At 38.7% G+C, this 25519-nt stretch overlaps 1 protein-coding gene across 2 annotated transcripts; it reads left to right on the top strand.

The window, feature by feature from the left end:
* Nucleotides 1-1060: 1060 nt before the first annotated feature.
* On the top strand, nucleotides 1061-24873 carry nup205 (nucleoporin 205). 2 transcript variants are annotated; one of them, XM_048168867.1, is made up of 41 exons: nucleotides 1061-1211; nucleotides 2507-2649; nucleotides 2961-3132; nucleotides 3240-3384; nucleotides 3761-3920; nucleotides 4013-4241; nucleotides 4396-4560; nucleotides 4797-4972; nucleotides 5496-5612; nucleotides 5841-5978; nucleotides 6091-6241; nucleotides 6332-6540; nucleotides 6919-7101; nucleotides 7310-7360; nucleotides 7859-8068; nucleotides 8164-8401; nucleotides 8958-9147; nucleotides 9237-9357; nucleotides 9440-9518; nucleotides 9601-9765; nucleotides 9873-9997; nucleotides 12738-12852; nucleotides 13700-13849; nucleotides 13928-13999; nucleotides 14122-14279; nucleotides 14383-14463; nucleotides 14550-14741; nucleotides 14857-15061; nucleotides 15163-15261; nucleotides 15661-15806; nucleotides 15914-16227; nucleotides 16314-16452; nucleotides 16668-16794; nucleotides 16876-16949; nucleotides 20319-20450; nucleotides 20920-21025; nucleotides 21125-21282; nucleotides 21383-21512; nucleotides 21685-21789; nucleotides 21886-21944; nucleotides 24558-24873. In XM_048168867.1, exons 1-41 carry the CDS (start codon nucleotides 1136-1138, stop codon nucleotides 24708-24710), a joined length of 5958 nt encoding a protein of 1985 aa, XP_048024824.1. In that variant the 5' UTR covers nucleotides 1061-1135; the 3' UTR covers nucleotides 24711-24873. The 2 variants fall into 2 exon arrangements, with proteins under 2 accessions (XP_048024824.1, XP_048024823.1); XM_048168866.1 differs by having other exon boundaries at nucleotides 13925-13999.
* Nucleotides 24874-25519: the final 646 nt, after the last annotated feature.

The following is a 25519-nucleotide window of genomic DNA, read 5'->3' as shown; positions in this document are numbered from 1 at the left end:
CGCATACAGGGTATACATGAAATAGATTTTGAAACAAAATACAAAAAAAGGATGCATAAACAAGCAAGCAAAAAAATATTTAACATAAATATCTTAGACTACCTATCTATCTATCTATCTATCTATCTATCTATCTATATATATAAACTTTAATTTTCACATAATACACACACATATATATATATATATATATATATATATATATATATATATATATATATATATATATATATATATATATATATCATGAAATCATAATTTTTTTCAAGCAGTAGTGCAGTTTTAGCAGCTTTCTTGTTGAGCGATGAACAAAGAGAGTCATAAAATAGTTTTAAATCAATACAGAAAAGCGTAATGTTGAGCTTACAGTCAGTAACTTTACATTTATGAAGATGAAATATGGCCACAGATAGTTAGCAATTTTAACACATTGTCCATCTCCTTTGACCCTGTTTGCCAACATCATAGGATTAGTTGTCAGGCATCGTTCTCATCTGATCAGGCAGTAATGTGGAGGACCTTTCTCATAACTGCCCGAAACGGTATCGGTCCCCAGGGGGCGCTTGGCGGCTCAGAAAACTACCTTAGGACACTTTTCTTAGTTTTACTGAATCTTACTGATGCACAGTGACATTATAATCGCTTACATGTAATAAATGCCGTAATCTGCCTCCGTCATACAAATGCAGATATGACCTAACACCTTTCTGTAAAATGATTTTATGAAACGCCATATCCCTGTAACCACAGGTGACTGTGATTAGCCCATTCTAAGAAGCGATGAGAAAAGGAACATGTATCATGTGACAAAGCTGTCCATGTGTGTTCAGTTTTCAGAGTCTGTACAATAATTTACGCGTAAATAACAATACAATAACAATAAATAGAATGGAAATCTACAAAGTGTTTACCATATTGTTTAGTCCCATTGTGTCTGACTAATTAGAGACTAAACTTTCGGGCCTCTTATTTCAGTAATCAGTTTCGTGTCGATTGCCATTCTATCAACTCTATTTCACTAAAAACGTAACGCAACAAAACCATGTTGTAAAAAATAAAAATAAAAAAGCAATAAATAAATAAATTTATACGAATGTAAATTAAAAAAAAAAAATTACAAAAGAAACTGAAAGTTATGTTTTCACACAGGCAAAATTCGGGGCAGCCCATTTACGCTTCAGACATGGCGACGCAGATGGCGGTAAATTCAGGTATAAATGTATATATTCTATTTTATAAACATAGTCCATGTTTTATACAGTATAGAGTTTCGAATAATTAATTGGCCATTCAAACCAATGTAATTCAATAGATTTAAAGTACAAATACTTAGTCGGCTCTCCATGTTAGCCTCATTACTAATTATGTTGAAAAGTGTGTAGCTAACGTTATATGCGTCACACTACCTTAATTATTACTATCTATCCACATTATTATAATTATTATTACATGAAATGTCGTCGTAAGACCATCATCTCTGTGTGACCAGACAAAGTAGTTTATTTGGAACATTAATGTCTCTTAAAAAGTAACTTGTGAATACGGTCTTTATTTGTAAATAAGGTTAATAATGGCCAAGATAATGTCTGATTTAAGTCTAAAAATGCTTTAATGTGTATTTAAGAATATAGTTTAGCGTGGTGTTATTATATAGTAAATGGAATATAAGTCACGGCATCTATTTTGCATTCCTTTTTTGCTCCTGTTTTGCTCGCTGCCGAAATTGAAAGTTGACCAAGTTGGTGTCCATGCTTCATATATCTGTTTACAATCTCTTGTATTAATGATAATGCTGTAATAATCAACCTCTAATTTTAAGTCAAGGGAACTCAGCATGGTAGCACTAAAGAATTTTTGTGACAAATGGTTGGACAAAAATTGAACATGAATAACCGAATTAGATAGTACATTATGTATCCTCCATACAGTCATTGATAGTGTGTGTATACAGAAAAAAAAGAATGTATTTTATCAATTTAAGCCAAGTTACTTTTATTTAGCACTTTATACATATTGTAACTGCTTCACAGTAATAAACAGGAAAATAACAATCCATAATGCAAACATAATTAATGCAAATTTAAATTCTGCTGTAAAGCAGCTCTACAGTAGTGTCATTATTCAGTATTATGTCAGCTTGAGCTTAAGTCAGTTCTGTGTTCAGTCTGATAACTGTTCATCAATTATAAAATGAGTTAAATTCAGTTATAAGCAGCTCTACAGAAGATAATAATGTCATTATTCAGAGTCAGTTCAATGTTATTTCAGTTCAGTTTAGTAACAATGTCGATATTGCAACATTTGTCAATTATCAATCAGTCAAATAAGCTATAAAGCAGCTCTGCAAAAACAGTGCTGCCATCGTCCAGCTCAGTTCACAAATTTTGTTTTCATACAATAGTGTCAGTGCAGTCAAATAATAATATTATTGAACATTATAATTAAGTGTCTATTAAACCCCTTTTTAATGTGACCTAAACCAAATTTTCTGTGACATGTTTTGAAGGAGCCAGTCTGTGGGGCCCACTGAAGGAGCTCTGGGAAGCCGTGGAGGGTGCCATATGGAGACGTCAGCCTGAGAGTGTACATCTTTTAGATCTGCAGTTGAAGAAACACAAACCCTACTTCCTCTCCCTCTTCAAAAACCCAGTAGGTTTCAAAACATTGTCTATTTACATAATAATGACCTGTGTGGAAACCTGTAATTGTACTTTTGAGTTTGGTGGGAAATTCTGAATTAATTGTGAAATGGAAAATCCTGTTTTGCTATCTTTAATCTGATTTGAAAGCTTCAAAAGACATTCTAGCATTTGTTGTGAATACCATCCAAGTATCATAAAAGTGGTCCATGTGACTTGTGTGCTTGTCTTTTTTTAATTGAAAATCTTCATTCTTTTCAATCTGTTTTTTTCAAAACTGATCGGAATGATTTATTCACAAACCTTTTTTTTTTTTTCCAGCCGAAGAGTGCGGAACAAAGAGAGAAGGTTCGGAAAGCCAGCACAGAAGGCATTGCTATTCAGGGCCAGCAGGGAGCACGACTACTTCCTGAGCAGCTCATCTCAGAAACCTTCATCCTTAGTGATCTTTTTGACCTGGGAGAACTAGCTGCCCTTGAACTGCTGCTGGCAGGTACACACATTCAACATACTTGTTCAGTACTGTTGAAATGCACATTGCTCATATGATATTGCAGTGAAGGTGCTTTGTAATAATGTGATCTTCATGTGTATTTTTAGGAGAGCACCAGCAGGCTCACTTCCCTGGCCTGACTCGAGGCCTGGTAGCTGTGCTCCTTTACTGGGATGGCAAACGCTGCGTGGCCAACTCCCTCCGCTCGCTCATCCAGTCCAGACACGGGAAGACTTTCACTCTTGACTTGAGGTTTGCTGTTCTTCTTTCATGCATCCTCCATGATTTGGTCTCACCAAGATCATTCTTCCAAGCTTCCCTTTTAGGAAGCATTATATCCAAGAGGTTCACAGGTTATTGATTGCACCACTCAACAACTCCAAGGATAATGGAAATTTGGGATTTTGCCCCTGTTTCAATAGGGTTTAAGTCAAAACAGAAAAGAAGTTTGAGTTTGTCAAACAATTTTCACCAGTGAAAAGTTAAAAAATTTTTTTAGAAGTGTGCAGTGTTCATTACAAAAAACAGAACAACAACAAAACTACTCATTTGTTTTCTTAGCTTAGGTTTGTTGATTTTTAATGTAATTCTCATGTCTCAAACATTGTCATGTTTTCTTCCCACATAGTCCTGAATTGGTGAATCTCACCACACGGTTCACGGATGAGCTGATGGCTCAGGGTTTGACCAAGCAAATCCTGAACTTGATCTCAGATGTCAACGTGACCCGCGAGTTTGAGAGGCTTCAGAAAGAGCGGGGCCTTGGCAATGAGAAACACAGGAAAGAGGTGAAGCATTCTATAAAATTGATAATAATTACATATGCAAATAAATGTTAACAGACAGTAAGTATTAAAGAAGTATTTTTCATATGGTACAGGTATCTGACCTCATCAAAGAGTGCCGACAGTCACTGGCAGAGTGTTTGTTTGCCTGGACATGCCAGTCACCTCTAAGCAAAGATGACACCCTGGCTCTCATCGGTCATTTGGAGATGGTGACTGCCGAGGCTGATGGCTCATTGGATAGCGTCAACCTTGCTTTAGTCATGGCGTTGCTTTATTGTCTGGATGTTAGTTTTCTGGAGCAAGGAACAGAGGATAGAGAAGGTATTCATGCTTTTTTTCCCCAACCATCATTGGTAGCTATAAATGCTTTATTATTTTTCACACTCATACAAGTATGATTAATAGAAAATGTTGTTTACTTACTAGAGTAGGAAATATTATGTTTTCACAAATATATTTTTTGTGTGCTGGTTAGATTTGCTCCAGGCATTGCCTCTACTGACAGAGAAGCAGTATGTGGCGGCGGTGCACAGTCGACTGGTGGAGGGTCAGGCCTGGAAGCTTCCAGGACTGCAGGCAGTGGTGCAGTTGGCTTGGGCTCTGTCTCTACGGGCCCTGTCACAACTTCCACAGGGCGCAGGTATCTACACGGCAACCCCTTCCAAAGCTTAGCCTGTTGTTGATTTCAAAATCACCTTTACTTCAGCTCTTTATATCATGATATGTCATAGTTGCTGTCTTAATATGATCTGTATTTGCTATAGTTTGTTATAGTAGATGCAAAAAGTAGATACATCTTGAAAATGCATGAAAACATTTAAAGATGTGTTATCAGGTTAATGTACTTTCTCCCAATTTCATTAATTTTCTTTTCAGCTCTAGTGGAGTTCACTGAGGCAGATGAGGCTCTGGCAGACCAGGCGCTGTTGGGAGGTGTCTTCCTCTTCCTGACAGAGGGCATCCTGGGAAGTGATGGCTTCCGCCAAGAAGAATTCTACACCCGCCGACTGCATTCTCTGATTACTGATTTCCTGGCTCTTATGCCACTGAAGGTGCGAGCAGAAATGCATGCATTTTTAGCTATATGTTCATATACTGTACACTGTCGTTCAAAAGCTTGGCTACATTTATTTGATCAAAAATACAGTAAAACAGTAATATTGTGAAATATTATTTCAATTCAAATTAACTTTATATTTGTATACATTTTTCATTTTTATTACGCCAGTCAATGGTGTCACATGATCCTTCAGAAATGTTCAAGAAACATGTTTTATTATTATCAATGTTGATAACAGGTTTTGGTATTGTTTTGTGAAATCTGATTCTTTTTTTGTTTTTGTTTTAGGGTTGCTTGATGAATAGAAAGTTCAAAAGAACAGAATTTATTTGAAAGAAATTAGTAGAAAACTTTTGTAACATTATAAAAGTCTTTACTGTCACTTTTGATCAATTTAATATGTCCTTGCTGAATAAAAGTATTAATTTAAATAAAAACCCACAATTTTTACTGTGCTTTTTGTGTTTTGCTTATGAGTGCATATGAAGATGTTAAGTGAAGAGTGTTGTTTGCAGGTGAAGCAGTTGCGCAACCGTGCCGACGAAGATGCTCGACTGATCCACATGGCTCTACAGATGGGCAGCGAGCCGCCATCATCTCTGCGCAAGGACCTGGACCACCTCATGATCCTTGTGAGCATCCCTTTACATTTATCAAGTACTTCAGACTTGATGAATTCTTTAGCATTGCATAACTCTCTACAGCCAGGAAATTATTTGCATCTTCACATATTGCTTCTAAGATCTCAATTCTATTTAATTAGGATCTCATGCACCCATTTTTACTAACGCTGAAGCATTATATCACTAATTGGCACTTTTAAACTATTGTAATTAATGCTGAATTATTTTATGTTTCAGATTGGGGAGTTTTACAGTAAAGATCCATTTGAACTTGAGCTGGCCCTGGAGTTCTGGTGTCCATCTGAGTCTCTTCAGCACACTTCATTCACTGGATCATTCCTTGGAGTAGCTCCCCAAAGACCCCCTCACAAACAGGTGTGTCAGGAATATGCCTGCTAAACCATACTAAAGATGTATTTTTATAGAAAAAGTGCTTGTCCTATAATAAATAGTGCCTAAATTTGAATATACATTTGTGTCACCTCAGGTGGTTCTCTCCAAGTTTGTGCGTCAGATGGGTGATCTGCTCCCTGCTACTCTCTACATCCCTTACTTACGCATGCTGAAAGGACTTGCTAATGGCCCTCAGTGTTCCCACTACTGCTTTAGTCTTCTTAAAACCAACGGAGCTCCACATGGTAACTGCACCCTCAGATCTTAAAAATGAATGATGTAATATGAGTGCTGTTGTAAACAAGTTACAAGTTTGTTTATGCTGGCTGTTTCAGGAGAGAACCGGCAGGTTGGGGTGTCGGGCAGTTTAGTGTCATGGGAGCACTTTTTTCACTCTCTCATGCTCTACCACGAGAACCTCCGACGTGACGTGCCCAATGCCGACAGCACGCAGTACCGCCATCCACCCATCAGAGGCATCACTCAGAGAGAGCTGGATGGCCTCACTGCGTTCCTCCAGCTGCTTACCACTATCATCACCTGGGTAAAGCACACATATATCGCAATTTGCTAAATAGTGAAAGACCACTATAATCAATCGATTAATTGAACAATTTCATTTCTAAATGTGGTGCAAAATAATTTCGTTTTAAGTATATATAAGTATTTTAATTTCAGCAAGTTGAGATACATCTGTATTATACGTCAGCATTAAATTGGTTATCCACCCCCTTTTTTAGATATCAGCCAAAAAAGAACAGTTTTCTGACTGAGTCTGATTTAGTGATGAATAAATTAATCTATTTCGATTTCATTTTAAAGCAAAACTGAAATATTCCAGAATAAGCCCTCATCACATCATCTAGAAGGTACCTCTTGGTATGTCATTGTTTAAACATTTGTATAAACTTATATTTTTCAGAGTGAGAATGCACGTCTGGCTCTTTGTGAACACCCTCAGTGGACACCTGTGGTGGTGATGCTGGGATTGCTGCAGTGCAGCGTTCAGCCTGTGCTGAAAGCTGAAGTCTTGCATGCTCTCGCTGCATTTGGCAAATCACCCGAAATCGCTGCCTCCCTCTGGCAATCTCTGGAGTACACACAGGTTGACAAACTCTAGCCTATAATGCCAAACTGACCTACACTAAAAGAATGAATGTTTAAACTGAATTAGCTGTACTAACTTCAAAAAAATCTATTTGTTAAACTGTTTCAGCAGAGATAGTGTGATTTAACCACCTTAGTGGCTTTTTTTCAGTTGAGATGACTTATTATTATAATGATTTTGATCAATGTTGTTTTTTCCCTCTCAGATCCTGCAGACAGTAAAAGCCCCTGGACAGAGACAGGCAGCTGGGATTGAGGTAAGCTGTCAGTTTCTTGTCATACAGTATATACTTAATTTAAAAATTATGTTTTTTATTTCATTTTTAGAGCTTCAAGTTTGCTGTGCTTGTTTGTAGGGCTTCACAATTTGCTCAATTTTATGATAGATTATTATGATTTGTATTACTAAATAAAAATTTTAAACAGTTAAAAAATCAAATAATTAAGAAAAAAATAATTTTATTTTACAGCACAACTGTAAAATGTTAAAACTAATATTTATGGATATGGATTTTTAGATAGCATTTACTGTGACTTGAGAAACTGATCATGACCTGAGAAACTGGATCATGAGCTGCTCATGTGAAAAAGGACAGTAGCACGCTTCACACAGCAACAGACGTATATATATTTTTAATTAAACTGCAGCCAAAGCCATATTGCGTTTCTGGTTTTAATTCGATTAATTGTGTTGCCCTACTGAGTGTATATATATGTGCTTTTACTGTGGCACTAATTTAATTTTCTTCTAACAGGTGGAGCTGAACGAGATTGAATCAAGCTGTGAGGAGTATCCACTCACAAGGGCCTTTTGTCATCTGATTAGTACTCTGGTAGAGAGTGCACTTCCAGTGAATCTTGGAGCAGGACTGCGTGCACCAGGCTTTCAGCCTTATCTTGACTTCCTGCGTGACTCTGTGTTTCTTGCCTTCCCCACACGTGCCTACCGTCGGCCAGCTGAAAAGGTTTGCTGCAGCCTGCTAGATTTAAACGTGTCTCTTATCTCTGCCTTGCCTCCATTTATGGTCTTGTATCTTTATTTCTTTTTTTTTTTTTACAGTGGGAAGTAGCTGAGGCAGTGCTGGAGGTGTTTCACAAACTTCTACGAGAATATGAGCCACAGCCAGCGGACTTCCTGCAAGAGATGGTGGAACTGCAGGGGGAACAAGTGCTGGCCCATAAGCCCCCGGGGTACAGCCTGATGTTCCACCTGCTGAATGACTCGCCCACCCTTTCTCTCTGCCTCAGCCTGTTGGAGGAGGGCGCTCGTCAGCTAGACACCTACGCCCCCTTCCCTGGTCAGTATAAGATGCCTGCTTTTAGTAACACTTTTAAAACAACTCTTATTACCAAGTTATTAAAACATTATATAATTCTTAATTAAATTGAATGCCTATTCAAATAATAATATTAGGGATGCAGCCATATTAAAATTGTGGCCAATACTTGCAAGCTGATAATTCTATACTATTTTGACTGAAAAGGTAAAAAATAAAGCACTAAAAATGAAATCACAACATTATAATTTATATATTAAATACATGAAATTTAGTATTTAATACATAAAAACATTAAGTACTGTTCAAAAGTTTGAGATATTAATACTTTTATTCAGCAAGGATGCATTCAATTGATCAAAAGTGTCAGTAAAGACATTTTGTATGAATATATCTATTTTAAATAAATGCTGTTCTTTTGAACTGTCTATTCATCAAAGAATCAAAGAAACCACAAAAATTTCCACAAAAATATGTTTCTTGAGCACCAAATCAGCCTATTAGAGTGACGCTGGAGTAATGGCTGATTACTCCAGTTGTTTGTATTTGTTTATTACATTATATTGTATTATTCTAGGCAAGAAGCAGTTGGAATCTGCAGTGCTGCACTGTCTATGTTTGTTGGAGCTGGCCCTGCAGAAGGAAGTGACGTTTATGGATCTGTTGAGAGAAAGTCAGACATCACTACTTGTCTCCCCTGTTGAACAGCTCCTACAGGGCGTCAGTGCTCAGAGCAGACAGGCCGATCACATCACCAACATTGCCAGGTCTGCTTTCTACATTTACATATATTTACCATATATGTGTGTCTGATTCAGCGATACCTGTGCTGATTTTACTTGTTTGGCCTTCACAGGTACCTGTACCACAGCAGCTCAAACCCAGATGCTGCTTTCCAGAGTGCCAAGATCCTGCGCCGTATCGCACGCTACCCAAACATCCAGGCCAGACTGGTTGGAGACTTCACACATGATCAGGTAAAAGACATCACACTGTCTATAGGTAATAAAATAAATAAGAGTTGCTTTAAATGTGAAAGAACTGTTTTGTAATGAGCAGGCAGTGAGTGAGAAGCTGATGGCTGGTTTTGTGGAGTGTCTGGACAGTGAGGAAGCTCAGGAGGGAGTGAGCACAGATGGTGAGTCCTTAATCTCAAAATGGCCAAATGTCATCTATGAATTGTTTAAAGCAGAACCTAGCACCTCTTTTTCTTGGTTCAGACTCAGATCCTGAGAAACGGGTGGCCCGGATCCGTCATGAAACCCAGATTCACATTCTGAACCTTCTGATCACCTCTCTGGAACTAAAGGGCCCCAACCTGGGCCTGTATCTATTGGGCTATGAAGTGAAGAAGCCGGTTTCCTCCACTAACCTGCAGGACCCAGGTAAGACCTCAGCTTGACTCTAAAATCAAATGCAGGACCTCACACATACTATGCTATACCTGAAACAGGAATTGTTTGTTCCTTATTGTCATGTTTCTGTCAATAAGGTGTTCTTGGCTGTCCGCGGAGTTGCCTGCATGCGATCCTCAGTCTGCTCCAGAGGGGCAGTGAGTGGCGCTCTGGACCTGTGCTCACCAAACAGGCCCCTCAACTAGCTGAACTCTGCTACCAGGTACACACAGTTTAACAGATTTATATTTAGACATCGTAATGGCCTTTACGTTAGGTTAAAATATGTTAATGTATAATCAAGGTTCCCGTGAGGCATTTAAAAAGTGTTAAATGTCTGAAATTAGAATCTTCTGCTTTAAAGGACATTAAAAAGTCTTAAATATTTGTATTTTTTTCTGCTAGGCATTACATTTTAAGATGAGATCTTAAATCTGATTGAAAAATACAGGTTTTTAGGCTGTGGTAATACCCAGTTGACAACTTGACTTTTACATTTTTATGTACGTCACAGTAACATTTCACCAAAGATGGGATGGGGAGGGAGAAGAGAGCGGACAAATTCGGGAAAAATGGGGAAGTGCAAATTTAACACTCATTGGCTCAACGGTAACTGGTTTCGGAGATGGTTGGCAAGAACTAATGACAACAATGAAGCCAAGCAATTTATGCTGATGTTTAAATTGGACACTATAGTAATAAAGGGGAATTGCAAATTATTTACATTTTTAGAATGCATTTTTTAGAACTGGTTAAAATGTACAACACTGCATGTATGTTGCGTCATAGAGGCATGTACACTCTGATGTATATATCACCAACACGAATGAGAAGCATGGAGGAACAAGTGGAGACACGCTAAATGAAAATGCACATTCACGGTCTGACAGTAGATGCCTCTTATGGAACAGCAGAAATGCAGCTGTTACCCCAGTAACCCCAAAAACAAAGCAGGCTGTGCTACTTTCTGTTTTAAAGAGCCATTCAGGGGTGCGTTTCCCGAAAGCATCGTTAGTCAACTATGGTCGTAAGTCCCATTGAACTTTATTGGTAATGACGGAACTTGCGACCCTAGTTCGATTTGGGAAACACACTCCTGATGTTTGTATTTGCTATGTTGTTCATCACAACACCAAATTGGCCTACTTAAATACTTAATAAAAAGTCTTAATGGGCTGTTTATTTCCAAACATTTTTACGCTTTAATATGGACTAAAATGTGCCCTAGACATTGACTGAAAATGTTCTGATTCTTAATTATTGTTCTTTATAGTTCTTTTTCCCTTTAATATGTTTGAAACATTTTTTACTTTTTTGATTTTTTATGTATTGTTATATTGAATTTAATTGTTCTTTTTATTCTATGAAAAATAATTATTAAACCTGTTAGGAGGACATGTTTTGTAACTTGATTCAAGCCTGTGATAAAAGCTTCAGCAGTTATCATGATATATGTTTTAACTAGCAGCAGCTCTTCTAATCAGGTGAACATGGTGGCAGACGCAACTGCAAAGTTGCAAGGTTTGCACAATCAGAAAAAATCGAAGGCTGAAGTGCTCTGGGTATTTCACACTAGTCGGCACCTTCATTTGCGATGCTGGACCACTGATGAAACAGGCGCTTAACTCTCACTATTATGGATCAAGTTCTAGTGGATCAACTTTTTTTTTTTTTGCCAGTAGGATGGTGGATGAACCATAGAGTAGAATGAAACGCATAGATGACAATCTGTCATTTGATCAGTCATATTACATCCAGTTGTGCATGCTAGATTTGAACTTTAAGCAATGATTTAAGATGTTACAGGTTGTCATGTGTTTACTATTTGTAGCTATATTTTTAGCATGAATTTGAGTACTGCTTAAATATTACATAACATTACATTACATCTTAAAAAGTCTTAAAGGTGCCCTTAATTAAAAATTGAATTTATCTTGGCATAGTTGAATAACAAGAGTTCAGTACATGGAAATGACATACAGTGAGTCTCAAACTCCATTGTTTCCTCCTTCTTATATAAATCTCATTTGTTTAAAAGACCTCTGAAGAACAGGCGAATCTCAACATAACACCGACTGTTACATAACAGTTGGGGTGTACGCCCCCAATATTTGCCTATGCCAGCCCACGTTTCCAACATTATAAAAGGCATTAGACAAGGGCAGCCAGTATTAACGTCTGGATGTGCACAGCTGAATCATCAGACTAGGTAAGCAAGCAAGAACAATAGCGAAAAATGGCAGATGGAGCAATAATAACTGACATGATCCATGATATCATGATATTTTTAGTGATATTTGTAAACTGTCTTTCTAAATGTTTCGTTAGCTTACTGTTACTGTTAAATGTGGTTAAAGTTACCATCGGTTATTACTGTATTCACGGAGACGAGACTGTCGTTATTTTCATTTTTTAAACACTTGCAGTCTGTATAATTCATAAACACAACTAAATTCTTTATAAATCTCTCCAACAGTGTAGCATTAGCCGTTAGCCACGGAGCACTATCAAACTCATTCAAAATCAGAAGTAAACAATATAACAGCATACAATACTCACATAATCCGACGCATGCATGACGAACACTTTGTAAAGATCCATTTTGAGGGTTATATTAGCTGTGTAAACTTTAAGGCACTGTTTAAGGCAAGCGCGAGCTCCGTGGGCGGAGAGCACGGGATTTAAAGGGGCCGCAGCATAAAATCGGCGCGTTTATAATGATGCCCCAAAATAGGCAGTTAAAAAAATTTATAAAAAAAAATCTATGGGGTATTTTGAGCTGAAACTTCACAGACACATTCAGGGGACACCTTAGACTTATATTACATCTTTTAAAAACATAATCTAGGGCACCTTTAAATTTGATTTAAAAAATGTGCAGCAATCCTGATAATGTGTTTTGTATATATGTTTTGTTTATAATATGTTGTTAATAGATAATATATTTTGTGTGTTCGTTCCAGGTAATCTATCAGCTGTGCGCGTGTCCTGACACTTCAGGGCCCACCATGCGATACCTCAGGACCAGTCAGGACTTCCTGTTCTCTCATCTGCAGCACCTACCTTTCATTCTACCAGGTAAACTGCCTATCTGCATTCTTTGTTTTAAGTTTGACAGTAGTGTGTCCCTAACATCCAATGGAAAATGTACACTACCTTTCAAAGGTTTGGGGTCAGGAATATTTTTTGTAAAAGAAATTGATAACACTTTACAATAAGGTTGATTAGTTAAACATTAGTTAATGTATGAACTAACATGAACTAACCATGAGCAATACATTTGTTACTGTATTTACTAATCTTAGTTAATGTTACTTAATGAAAATACAGTTGTTCGTTGTTTGTTCATGTTAGTAAATTAACATTAACAAAGATTAATAAATGCTGTATACGTGTAGTTCATTATTAGTTCATGTTAACTAATGTAGTTAACTAATGTTAACCAATGAACCTTATTGTAAAGTGTTACCAAGAAATTATTACTTTTATTTAGCAAGGGATGCATAAATTGATCAAAAGTAACAGTAAAGACATTTATAATGTTGCAAAAGATTTCCATTTCAAATAAATCCAAATAAATCCACAATATTACTATTTTACTGTATTTTTGATCAAATAAATCAAATAAAAGCAACTTTGGTGAAGATAAGAGACTTTCAAAAACATTTACATTTTATTTTTTATCAAACCTAAACTTATTAACGGTAATGTCATATCCATTTCAAACACGACAAAGGCAGGAAAACAGCCACTCAGAAGTGTCAAGTGGGGTTTAGTAGGCCTTCAGACACCTTTTACATATTTTTATCTTACTTTGATTTGTAACCCACCATCATACTTTCACATGATATATAGGAAGGATAGCATGCAACAACTTTCAACAACAGTTAATGCCTCTGATTGACTCCATATTTATGTCCCACAGAAAATGAGATTGCTGCTCTGTCTCAAATGTCCTGGCTGATGAAGACTACAGCCATTGAGCTCAGAGTGACCTCACTGAACCGCCAGCGCTCACACACACAGAGACTGCTCAACCTCCTTCTCGATGACCAACCACACTCATTACATGCAGGTAATACTAATACCCAGAGTTCCTCATGATGACCAGCCAGCCGCACTGAAGTAAATGCTTTCATTTTATCTGTAGCAGATGGAGAGACAGGCATGGAGGAGGAGAGTAGATCAGTTAGCGGTTTCCTGCACTTTGGCACCGTCTCCAAAGGTAAGGGAAAGTCTGACAGCACTTCAGCTTGTTCCGACCAGGGGCCGCCCATTTAGAAAAGAAAGGAGCCATCTGATTTAATTATAATTAGTTAATCATCCATTGCCCTTTGGTGGTTTCAGTACGCAGGAGGCTGCTGAGCGTTTTGGATGCCATAGACTTCAGTCAGGAAGCCCCGGAGCTTCTGCAGCTGGACTTCTTTGAGCGTACTCAGATCGAACAGGTCATCACCAACTGTGAACACGTCAACGAGCAGGGACACACTGTCTGCAACGTCAAGGTACGTGGATGGCTCCCTGATCTGCATTCAATAGAGCTCATACTGTAATTTGTTTTATTCTAAAACATACATTTAATTCTTTCATTGATTCATCATGTTTCAGTTGCTCCGTCGAGTTTTAGTTGCAGAGATCAATGCACTGCAGGGCATGGCGGCCATTGGGCAAAGACCACTGCTGATGGAGGTGAGTGCATCTCTGTTATTTCAAGAGATACAGAAAAAAGTGTTTCCCGGTACTGATTGTTCTTTTATGGTCTTTGTCGGTATCAGGAAGTGAACTCAGTCCTGCAGCAGGTGGTGGAGAGGAACCGCGTACGGCGTAGTCTCAGTGCTAAGCGTCACGCTCTTCAGAGCTGGAGGAGTCTGGTGGAAACCATCCTCACGGCCTGTCCTTCAGAGCTCATCCCAGCAGACCAGCGCCAGCTGATCATCAGAGACCTGCTTTTGGACCTGCACGACAAGGTAGGAAAACAGATGGAAAGGAAGTGAGTGTGTTTTTATGGTGATTTGTTTTTAGCAGATGCTTTTATCCAAATGTGGAACAGGAATTTTACTTGCTTCTCTCTCTTTCCTCTAGGTGTTATCAGAAGATGCTGCAGGTGAATTGATGCCAATTGTAGCCGGGGCGGTCTTCACATTAACAGCACATCTCAGCCAATCAGTTCTGTCTGAGCAGCAGGGGGCGGGGCCAGAGGGTGGATCTGGATCAGGATTTGCTTCGATCGCTAACTCCGCTCTTCACCTCATCCTGAGGAAGCTGCTGGATTTTATCTTGTGCACAGGTTAGATGGGTCACATTTAAGACTAATCAACTAATTCCACCATGTTAGAGGTTAAATGGTTAAACTTCTTGTCTTACTCCCTGGTATTTGTTTACATCAAGGTGGAGGTTTCCAACGTCTACGGGCTCACCTTTATGGCGCTCTTCTTTACTACCTGCAAATTGCCCAGAAACCTGAGGAGCCAGAGACACTGCAGACAGGTATATAAGCACATATGCTAATACAAGGGAAACATTTTATTTTATTTTATTCACATACTCATACATTCCTACACAGCATTTTTGGGCATCATGATTGCCTTAGAAAGTAGCATTTTATTTAGCTACCTACAATTTTGAGCCTTCATATTGCAGTTTAATTTTAGAAAGTTTTTGGGCAATATTGCATATATCTTTCATTTCATATCCCAGAATGTATAATAACAATATTTAGTTGGATCACATTTTATATATATATAATTTTTAATAAATTGAGTGATCGTTCACACTGTATCTGCCTATGAAAAGCATGTAGGCTTTAACATGATTTTCATTGTGATTATATGCTAATATATAAAATTATATATTCAAATATTAAAATATATAATACCAAATTTGCAGGTGCATCCATGTGGGAGCGTTTGACTGCCCCTGAAGATTGTTTCTCCAAGCTGCAGAGAGAGAACCTAGCCATAATTGAGAGCTATGGCACTGCACTTATGGAAGTGGTATGCAGAGATGCTTGTGACGGCCATGAGATTGGCAGGGTAAGAGCAAACAAGTCAACAATATCTTACTTAGTTATTAAGGTATTATGAGAGGAAGACCTCGGAATACCTATTGAGTTGATTCGAGGACATCATCTCTTTTTCAGATGCTGGCTTTGGCAGTGTTGGACAGGGTGTTGTCTATAGACAGACAGAGCCAGTGGCTGGTGTACTTGTGTAACAGCGGTTACCTGCGTGTGCTGGTGGAGAGCTTGAAACAAGATGATGTCGCCTTGCAAACTCTGCTCACACCTCAGCCTCCACTACTCAAACCACTGTACATATACGAGTCCAAAATGGCTCTGCTGACCCGTGTGGCTAAGACAGCACAGGGTGCGATGGAGCTTTTGCGCTGTGGGCTGGTCAGTCAGCTGGTGGAGTGTCAGGTGTTTCACATGCTCCCTCAAAATGACGCGCTCAGGTACTCTATAATCTAGAGTCCAAGCTATAGATTATCTTAATGTCTTTCTCTATCCTGCCTTGTTACTCTCTTCATTTCTCTTTCAGAGTGTTTGGGCAGAGAGATCCATCAGGCTTTATTCCAAATCCTCTAGAGAGATACAGACAGATCCTGCTACCTACTCTCAGATTGATGCAGGTCATCTTGACCTCCACCACCACACAGCACCAGCAGGGGGCAACACAGGTACATAAACGTCCATGTAATGATGTCCTTAGAAACGGGCTGAATCCCAATTCATATATCTCTGCTATGTCCTATAAGAGTTTAGCTAGTTATGGGATAGGTATATACTTGTATGTAGTACTACATCTTACTGCATACTTAATAAATAAATAAATAAACATTAAAATCACTAGTTTTAAATGCTACATAAACATACGGTGTGTTTTCATTTATAGGTGCTCCAGTGGCTCATTGTTCACTCTGATGTCATTCAGTCCATTCTGCATGGTCAAGATATGAGCATGGGCGCTCTACAGGAACTCTCTCTCCTCACTGCCATCATCAGCAAGACTGCACTGCCAGGTGCTGCAACACTGCAGCTGTTTGAAATGCTCCACAAACTAATGCATGACTAAAGCTGTGCATGTCAATTTTGTGTTTCAGGAGCCCTCGAGATGGGACAGGAATTCAACAGTGCAGCCCTTATGGAATTACAGGGACACATAGGCAGATTCCAGGTGAAATATTAAAAAAAAATTCAAACAACTTTTAAAGAGAAGCAAACAATAAAGTTAGGTTAAATAATATGTAAGATGACAGCTGTAAGAAAGACTGTTCACAGTTCATTATGATGAAGGCTGTCAATCTTTGGATAGAGTGAATCCATTCAATTCACAATTCATAGGTTTTTGATTCAATTCAAGAACGATTCACAATAAAATTCACTGCAACCTTCAGGGGGTCAGAGAGGGGGGGCAAAACAAAAAACACTTTTGTCCATTAGATGCTGGTTCATGCTACTTCTTAATGATGCTACATGCCATTAAAAAGGCTTTAAAAGTATTGTTAGTTAATGTTAACTATTGTGTAGGAAAGTGTTAATGTATAGGCTACACAGCCTTATTACAATGTTCCAGGTACATTAAACATGAAATGCTTCCATGAATAGACTACCCTAGAATAGTGTTGTCACGATACCAAAATTTTGACTTCGATACGATACCCAACTTAAATATCACGATACTTAAACGATACTATGGCAAAAACCTAAAACAGCAGGAAACAGCAGTGTGCAGGCTGATAATTCTGGATTTGTGCTTCATTGCCGTGAAGTTAGAGTTAGATTTAATATATATATTTTTTTATTATTTTCATGCTACATGAAAATAAAAATTTGTAAATTAGTGCTGTTATGCTTTTTTGCTTTTTTTTATACATTTAGGTGTTTTTGACAGTAAGATGATTGTAAAAATTATATTACTGCAAATAATTGGAGCAATGTTATTAAAGCATAAATTGGTTTAAAATAACTGTATATACCCTTCACATATTTATATATTTTTAAATTAATTTTATTTTTGCAACCAGATATCACTTATTAAACTAAGACTCAATAATACACCTCTTTGCGGAGATCTGCTTGCACGAGTAAAATAAATAAAAAAACACTCATTTAATGTTTGAGAGCATAAACATAATGCTGGTATCACACTAACCTGCCGCTCTTTAAATTCTTTGTACAAATCGGGATGTTTGACGGCAAGATGCTTTTGTCTCCCTTCGCTTGCGTTATTTTGTAACATCTTTTGCAGACGGGCTTTGTGGTGTCCGTGGGCTTGCCCTGGCTGTCGGCAATGTAAGCAAAATAATGCCATATTTCGCTTTGTGCATCTGCTTTCTCAACAATTTGTGGACGGTCTGCAAGAGCACCTGTATTTGCAACCATACCTTTCGTTTCGTCACCATAAAAGCTGTAGAGCAAGTTGAGAGGAATAAACACGCACTCATACCCCCCTTTCCACCAGGACGAACCGGGTGCTAGTTCAGAGCTAGTGCTAGTGCCAGTTCGGAGTTGGTTCAACTGACGAGCCTTCTAAGAACCAGTTTGCCTTTCCACAGGCTAGAGAGCCACCACAGAACCAGGTCTTGCGTCACTGTATACGTCTCATATTTCACAGCAAAGCTAGCGCCGCAGCGCCAAACACAAACACACCAAGCTTGTTCGAGATGCATCGGCTTCTCGCATAGCGATCGGCGCATGACATCAAAGCTCCGCGAGAACGATCCAAAAGCACAAGGAGTCGTATGCTCTACAAACGCTCCGCGGATCCGCGGCACCCGCCGAATCGGTCCGCACTGCTCCGATGCATCTCGAACAAGCCTCCTATCAACAATCGCGGATGTTTCACTACTGTTGATGCTCATAGCTTTGCGAACCTACATCGGCATCCAAACACGACTCGCCGTAATTACAATCGAGCTGCTATTAGCTCGATTAGCTGCAATTTAAAAAATGGCGGTCACAAGTTTCTTGTTGGTCACGGTAACCCCGCCCTCAGCCCCTGACGCAAGCGGTTCTTACTTCTAGCCCAGCAACGTTTTGGTGCTACTTACGAACCACTTTTCCTGTTCGGAGCTGGTGCTTTGTGTGTCGAAAGACAAAGAACTGATTTGAAACTAGGCTCTGGCTCCGAACCAGCACTCAAACTGCCTTGGTGGAAAAGGGGTATCAGTAGTGATGGGACGGTTGATACCGGGGCTCCGATGCTCCGACGCAGTTTTCAAAGCACTATTGTATCACACACTGTACCGATGCTTGTATCGAAATGACAATACCACGTGATTGATGACGTTTGAAGCTTCAAACGTCATGCAGTATCGGAAAATCGGGACAGCTGGTTTGAAAAATTTGGCGCTTCACCTGATACATAAAAGGAAAATGCATTTAATCATGTTTTATTGCTGGGGTCTCAGAGACCCTGAACAGAATATAAGGGTTAAACTGCTCATCCCAAATGATCAATTATGATCACATCATTGTGTATTTTATATTATTGATCAATATGTGAATCCGTTGAATAGGCTACACATGACAGGAGTTGTGGTCTCATTGTCACAAATTAATTTAGATGAGATTAGTTTAGATCAGATAGAACTGTATTGATCCAAGACAAGAGTGATTCCGTGTGTCACGGACTTCTGAAGCTTTGTCTGGTCATGTGCTTTTTCAAATCTGCTCCCCATTTGTTAGATATGGTGGAGAAAACAAGTCTGACCACCAGATGTCGCTAATGTGCACTGTGTTAAAAGCTTCGAGTAATGAACCTTTTTTCGGCACAATTTGATGAAAGCCTCAAACGCTTCAGAAAGCCTCGGTTTCCCATCACTAGGTATCAGTGTGCTTTAGAAGCACGCACACTGCCCCCTGCTGTCGCACTTTAGGAAATACAGCTGACACTCAAAGTACCGATACTAATAAAATGAAGAACCGGACCGTTTTTAAAAGCAGGGTATCGCGATACCTTTCTAGTACCGGTATATCGTGCAACACTACCCTAGAATATCATGCACTTTCTCAACTAATCCTAAACTAACTCACGGAATAGTAAGGAAAGCCCTCTTTATACGGAACATTATAACACCTCTGCATGATGTGAGGTTCTTTATCGTATTTTCATTTAGAATAAAAAATGCTACAGTAATTTAAAGGGTTAGTTCACCCAAAAATGAAATTTCTGTCATTAATTACTCACCCTCATGTCGTTCCACACCCGTAAGACCTTCGTTCATCTTCGGAACACAAATTTATTAAGATATTGTTGATGAAATCTGAAGGTTTCTGAACCACACATAGGCAGCAATGTCACTCTACATTTTAAGGCCCACAAAAGTAGTAAAGACATAGTTAAAATAGTCCATGTGACTGCAGTGGTTCAACCTTAATTTTATGAAGCAACGAGTGAATTGTTACACCCCTAGATGACATCATAATTGTCGATTGTATTTTAAAGGTGAAAATTCTGTACATGTATGAAGTTTACAAAATAGTGATTTTTTTTATTATTTTTTTTTTTTTTCCCCATCTTTCTCCTTTCTCCCTCCGTCAGCGTCAGTCATTGTCTCTGCTCGTGCGGCTGGTGGGCACTGATCGCGCTCGCTACCTGAAGCAGATTGAGGAGACTGTTTCCCCTGGCGACCTTGCAGAAAAGAAAGAGGAAATGGAGGTTGCCATGCAACAGGTGTGATGTCACAGTATTCCTAGTGCCCACTTACTTCTCTCTGTAGCCATCTTAAAGTTGCTGTCTTTGTAAATGGTAACAGAGAGAAACTGGTCATCAACTGAGGATCACACACTACCAGACTTTCGGGCTGTTCTGAACACACTTATGCAGAAACATGCTCCTCATCGCTAGGCGATGCATGATAAATGAAAACAATGTTATAAAATTAGCTCAAAATGCCAAACATGTTTGATATTCTCTGTCTGGATGGAATCATAGTCTGAAGTTAAAAAAATTAGAGTCTGTGCCCATCATACACCCAGTGTGAAAAGCTTGAGATTTTCTGTGAAATCCGTCAGCTCTGACTGCCCAAAATCTGCAGGCAGGCTAGTGTCAAATTCTCTAGACTACAGATCAGGGCAAAAGTTGAGTAGTTTATCTCAGCCTTTAGATGGTTCACTCTGATGCGTATTGTGTGATTTCTCAGATTTGTGCTAATATTATGGAGTACTGCCAGACGCTACTGCTGCAAAGCTCAGCTGAAGCCCAGTTCACACTCTGTCTGTTCAGCCCATCAGCAAGTGAACCAGCAGGTTGGTCTTTGTGTTTGTTTAGTGTCTGTGTTGAGAAAATATTGGCTGGCTTCTGTAAACTAACTGTGCTTTTTCCTGCGCATCATTGTATTGAATCAGATGTGTCCGTTCCCTCTGCGCGGGTGCCCAGTCTGGGATTGGTTCTGCTCCTACTGAAGAACAGCACGACTGACTTCTTCCGATACCATGACAGCCACAGACAGAGCCTGAACAAGCTAGAGCGAGTGGAACAGCTTCCTCCTGAAGAACTGAAGGAGGTATACAATGCTGAACATTGCTTTTCTCTGCTTGTTTGATGAAAAGGTTCAGAATTTGGAAGACATAACCTATGTTTAATATTTCGTTTTGTGTGCAAAGCTGTGCCAGGGTCTGGTGTCTGGTTCTGGTGGAGTGGAAAAGATCCCATCAGTGCAGAGAAACGTGCTTGCCAAGCGCCGGCTCGTCCAGCTGGTCAACAACCGAGCCAAACTTCTTGCCCTCTGTTCCTGTATCCTAACACATATTATAGATTGCTTGAGAAATCAAGAGATGCCACAATTTGCTTTTCACAATAACTTCTTGAGCTTCTGTTTGTTTTATGTTTATTTATTATGGCAATTACTATGTGACACCTGGGAAGTGGACAACAGTTGTATGTTTTTCTTGACATTTTTCTGAAGATATCATTGAGACGTGCCTGTTTGTGATTTGGCGCCACCTAGAGTTCTATTTGCTCTACTGCACGCCTACTGACCCCAAAGACTCACTTCTGCCAGGTTACAGAGGTCAGCTGTCTCTCAAACTATCCTTCAGTTAGTTTTTGATTGTTTTTAACTGCATGAGGGACTCATTTATCAAATGTCTAATTTCTTTTTGTGTAGATCCTAGTGGCAGCAGAGGTTTAAGTGTGTCAAGAGTGAGCCAGCAAGATCTTGAACAGGTACATTGCAGGACTGCCTTTCCTTTTCTTTCCTTTCCAAAATATGTATTACTGACCATTCAAAGGTTTGAAGTCAGTAAGATGTTTTTTTCTTAAATGTTTTAAATACTTTCATTCAGCAAGGATGCACTAAATCAGGGGTCAGGAACCTTTTTTCACCAAAGAGCCAATTTTTTAGTTTTTTGCTAATGTATTGTTCTTTTGAAAACTATATAAAAACAAATAATTTACTATTATTATTATTTTACTGAAACAAGTTTTTAATTAACAATACCTTTATTTAGATCATTAGACAGTAGGCTTGCAGTGATAGTTGGTGTTTCCGGTGTTCAACCGCAACACCGGTTACATCACTCGCCCACCATAGCACCACCCAGCCCACCCCACCCCATCGTTGTCTTGATTTTTATTATTTTTTTTATATAGTAATAAATATAATTTAGTTCAGTTGGAAAACAGACACTACAATTAAAAACTGAACGTGTGTGCTCAATGTAGCATGAGCCGAGTGAGAGTCGAAGCACAGATCAGCGGCAGGAGTCAGATTTCATTTATCACAAGAGTGAGGAGCTGACTGACAAGACGATGGCGGAAGATTTGGTTTCAAAGCGAAATGTAAAAGTTCCTATTTGGCAATATTTTGGATGTAAATCCAATGTTAATGACTTCCTGCAAAGGATTAGTTGTATTTTTCTAGTTGATGTTTTTCATTAAAGGGGCTCTATGTGGGAATGACACCCAGTGTTCAAAATAGGTACTGCAGTCTAAATTCAAAATATAGTTTGGCCCACCCCCTCATTCAAAGACGAGGGTTGCCAGCAACAATAGGGAGCGCAATTCACAATGAAATCTGAGGAGACTTAAACACTGTAAGCTGATGAGTTGATTTATCTGTTTCAATATGCTGTCGTTCATAGAGATTTTTAGATGGATGCAGAGGCTTTTTAGGTCAAGTAGAATCTGCGATTCTCTGACCCAGTTTGTTTGTTGGTTTCCATGGGTTGCAATACACGGTGTTTTCCGCCAACTGGCAACCTGTGATGTCGAAATACTATTGGATAAACTGGCAGCACATGGTTTCGCACAGACCAAAACAAAGACAGACATTCCGCCCGGAACGCACATTTTCAAAGTAGAATGTCTGGCTGTAGCAATGTTTTTCTGAGGAACAAGTAGGTAAACTTAATGTTTCCTAAATAATGTTTCCGAATTAGAGTGAGCGTTTTCAGGTAATTCCTATGAAAGTAATTCAGTAGCAAAATTCGAGAGGTTGCTGATTTGAATGTGAGAACTTGTCGTATTAATATTTGTATTTGTAAATTGAAATTTACCATCACAGCCCTGATGTGAAAAGCTGAATGTTTCGATTTGCACACACAGACAACAATCAAAACACCCGTGTTACGAAGTTGAAGTTGCAGTTTAATAGTTACAAATGTGTAAAATGGCATTCACATAAACAAAATGACAGACACAAATGTGTGAGACATATTTTACTTCAGTTTCGCTGTACAGCTTCAAGTCGGCACTTACAACCTCTCAGATCTGGCAGTCCTGGCACTTTGACTTTTGCTACTCTTTTTGCCATATTCCTGTTGCAAAACTGACTTGAGCACTTGAAAGCAGACGTGAGAGAGCAGAAAGGGGGTGGGGAAGCCGTTTTATTGGTCAATGCCTGACCAATGAACAACGCCATCCAGTGCGACTTGGCATGCGGAAATAAATATTTGCATATGTATGAGACAATATTTTCATTAAAATATCAACGGGTTTTTATATTACAGTAAAAGAGTAGTAAAGTCGTTTATTGGGTGGCTGCTACATGGACCACCAAAACGGCGCGATCTGCTCTATGTAGTGACGTCACTGCGTACAAAAACGTCCCATTTCATTGACTGACTCCAACCAATAAACGACTTTTCTACTCTTTTACTGTAATATAAAACTCATTTAAAACTAATGATATTTTAATGAAAACAGGGATTTTATCTCAGGGCACAGAACTAGCCCCACCCCCTTTTTTTGTTTGTTTTTACATGGTCTCTGAGCAGCTTTGTCAATTATTAAATCAGTTAATGTCCTCTATAAAGCAGTCATGGCAAACATGATAATAGAGACTTGATCATACAGAAAGTATTTGAGTTGCTACTGTAAGCTGCTGCTGTTTAAACAGAACATTTCGGTTGTCATTTCCAAACAGTGTGAGTGTAGCCATAAAAGGCACATGATTTTTATCAGCAAGTCATAGGTTCCTGACTACAGCACTAAATTGATCAAAAGTGACAGAAATCTTTTGTAACATTAAATGTCTTTACTATTTCAAATAAATGCTGGAAAGAAAAAAAAATGTTTTTTGAGCAGTAAATCAGCATATTAGAATGATTTCTGAAGGATCGTGTGACACTGAAGACTGGAGTAACGATGCTGAAAATTCAGCTTTGATCACAGAATTATATTGCATTTTAAAATATATTAAAGTTATTTTAAATTGTAATAAGTTTTCACAATTGCCTTGAACATAAGAAACTTTCAAAAAAAAAAAAATCTTACTGCCTCTGAACTTATTCAAATATCTGCTTTAGTATTGTTTTTGACCCTTTCTTGTTTGTGTAGTTGCAGAGTGATGTGGCGAACAGCTTCAGTGAGCCGCTACAGAGGAAGTTGCTGGAGGTCGAGGGGCTGTATAGCAAAACCCGCTCCCGTCACACCTTCATCCAAGCCCTGACGCGCAGGATCCGGGGCCTAGTGCATCATGCCAAAGGCTGAACTATCACAAATAGTGCAAAACATTAATCTTTTGAATTAGGTGTCAAACAATTGCTTTTTGCAATTTTGATTACTATCAACACATTAAATTGTCTTGCTATGAAGATCTCTATTGGATTTCTGCTTTTTTCTAATGTGGTAAATAAATGGTTTTCTAAAGACAGCCCTGTTGTTTCTGTGATTTTCTTGGCAAAATATTTGACTCTTAAATTTTTTTTTTTTTTTTTTTACTTGGTAAGTACAGCCGCTTGAGCAAATAAAGCACTTCATTCCTGTTTCTAGTGATTTGCATTGTGAAGAGCAGAGGTACAAAATCATCGGAGAATAATCTTGTTTTATTTGACAAGGTACACTTTATAGAAGAGGGTAAAGTGCGTAATGTTCAGTTTCATTTGTTGAAAATGGGTTCTGTCTCAGCTTTGAGAGCTGGTGTAGCTTTACTGCAGAAAGGAATCTGGGAATGATAATACCTGCAGGCTACATTCAGATCACATGGTATAGATTGTTTCAAATGGCAACAATAAGCACATGCCCATTTTTTAATACAGAAATGCACATATTCAAGATACCAACCTAGTAGCCTCTGTAGTTCGTCTATAAAAAATGTGTTCATGACTGCAATATAAATGTCAGGCACGTCCTAGTCAGAAAATATGGGCCGAAATCAATAACTGGTTGCAAAGGAAAAAATGAGTACAATTGAGTACAAGTCAGTGTTACCACATTGCCGAGTTTCCCAGAAACACCCAACCGAATAGTGGTTTCTTTTTAAAAAATAAGATTTAGCTTAAGGTTGCGTGTTAAAGGTC

Source organism: Megalobrama amblycephala, linkage group LG19, assembly GCF_018812025.1.
Source record: "Megalobrama amblycephala isolate DHTTF-2021 linkage group LG19, ASM1881202v1, whole genome shotgun sequence".
NCBI lineage: Eukaryota > Metazoa > Chordata > Actinopteri > Cypriniformes > Xenocyprididae > Megalobrama > Megalobrama amblycephala.
Note: the sequence above shows the minus strand (reverse complement) of the source record. Positions and strands in the feature narration are given on the sequence as shown.

Coding starts and splice junctions, on each gene's coding strand:
- nup205 (XM_048168866.1), top strand. CDS start 1,136: ATGTTTTCACACAGGCAAAATTCGGGGCAGCCCATTTACGCTTCAGAC. Junction 6,242..6,331: donor AACCAACGGAGCTCCACATG/GTAACTGCACCC, acceptor TGGCTGTTTCAG/GAGAGAACCGGCAGGTTGGG. Junction 9,148..9,236: donor CACATCACCAACATTGCCAG/GTCTGCTTTCTA, acceptor TGGCCTTCACAG/GTACCTGTACCACAGCAGCT.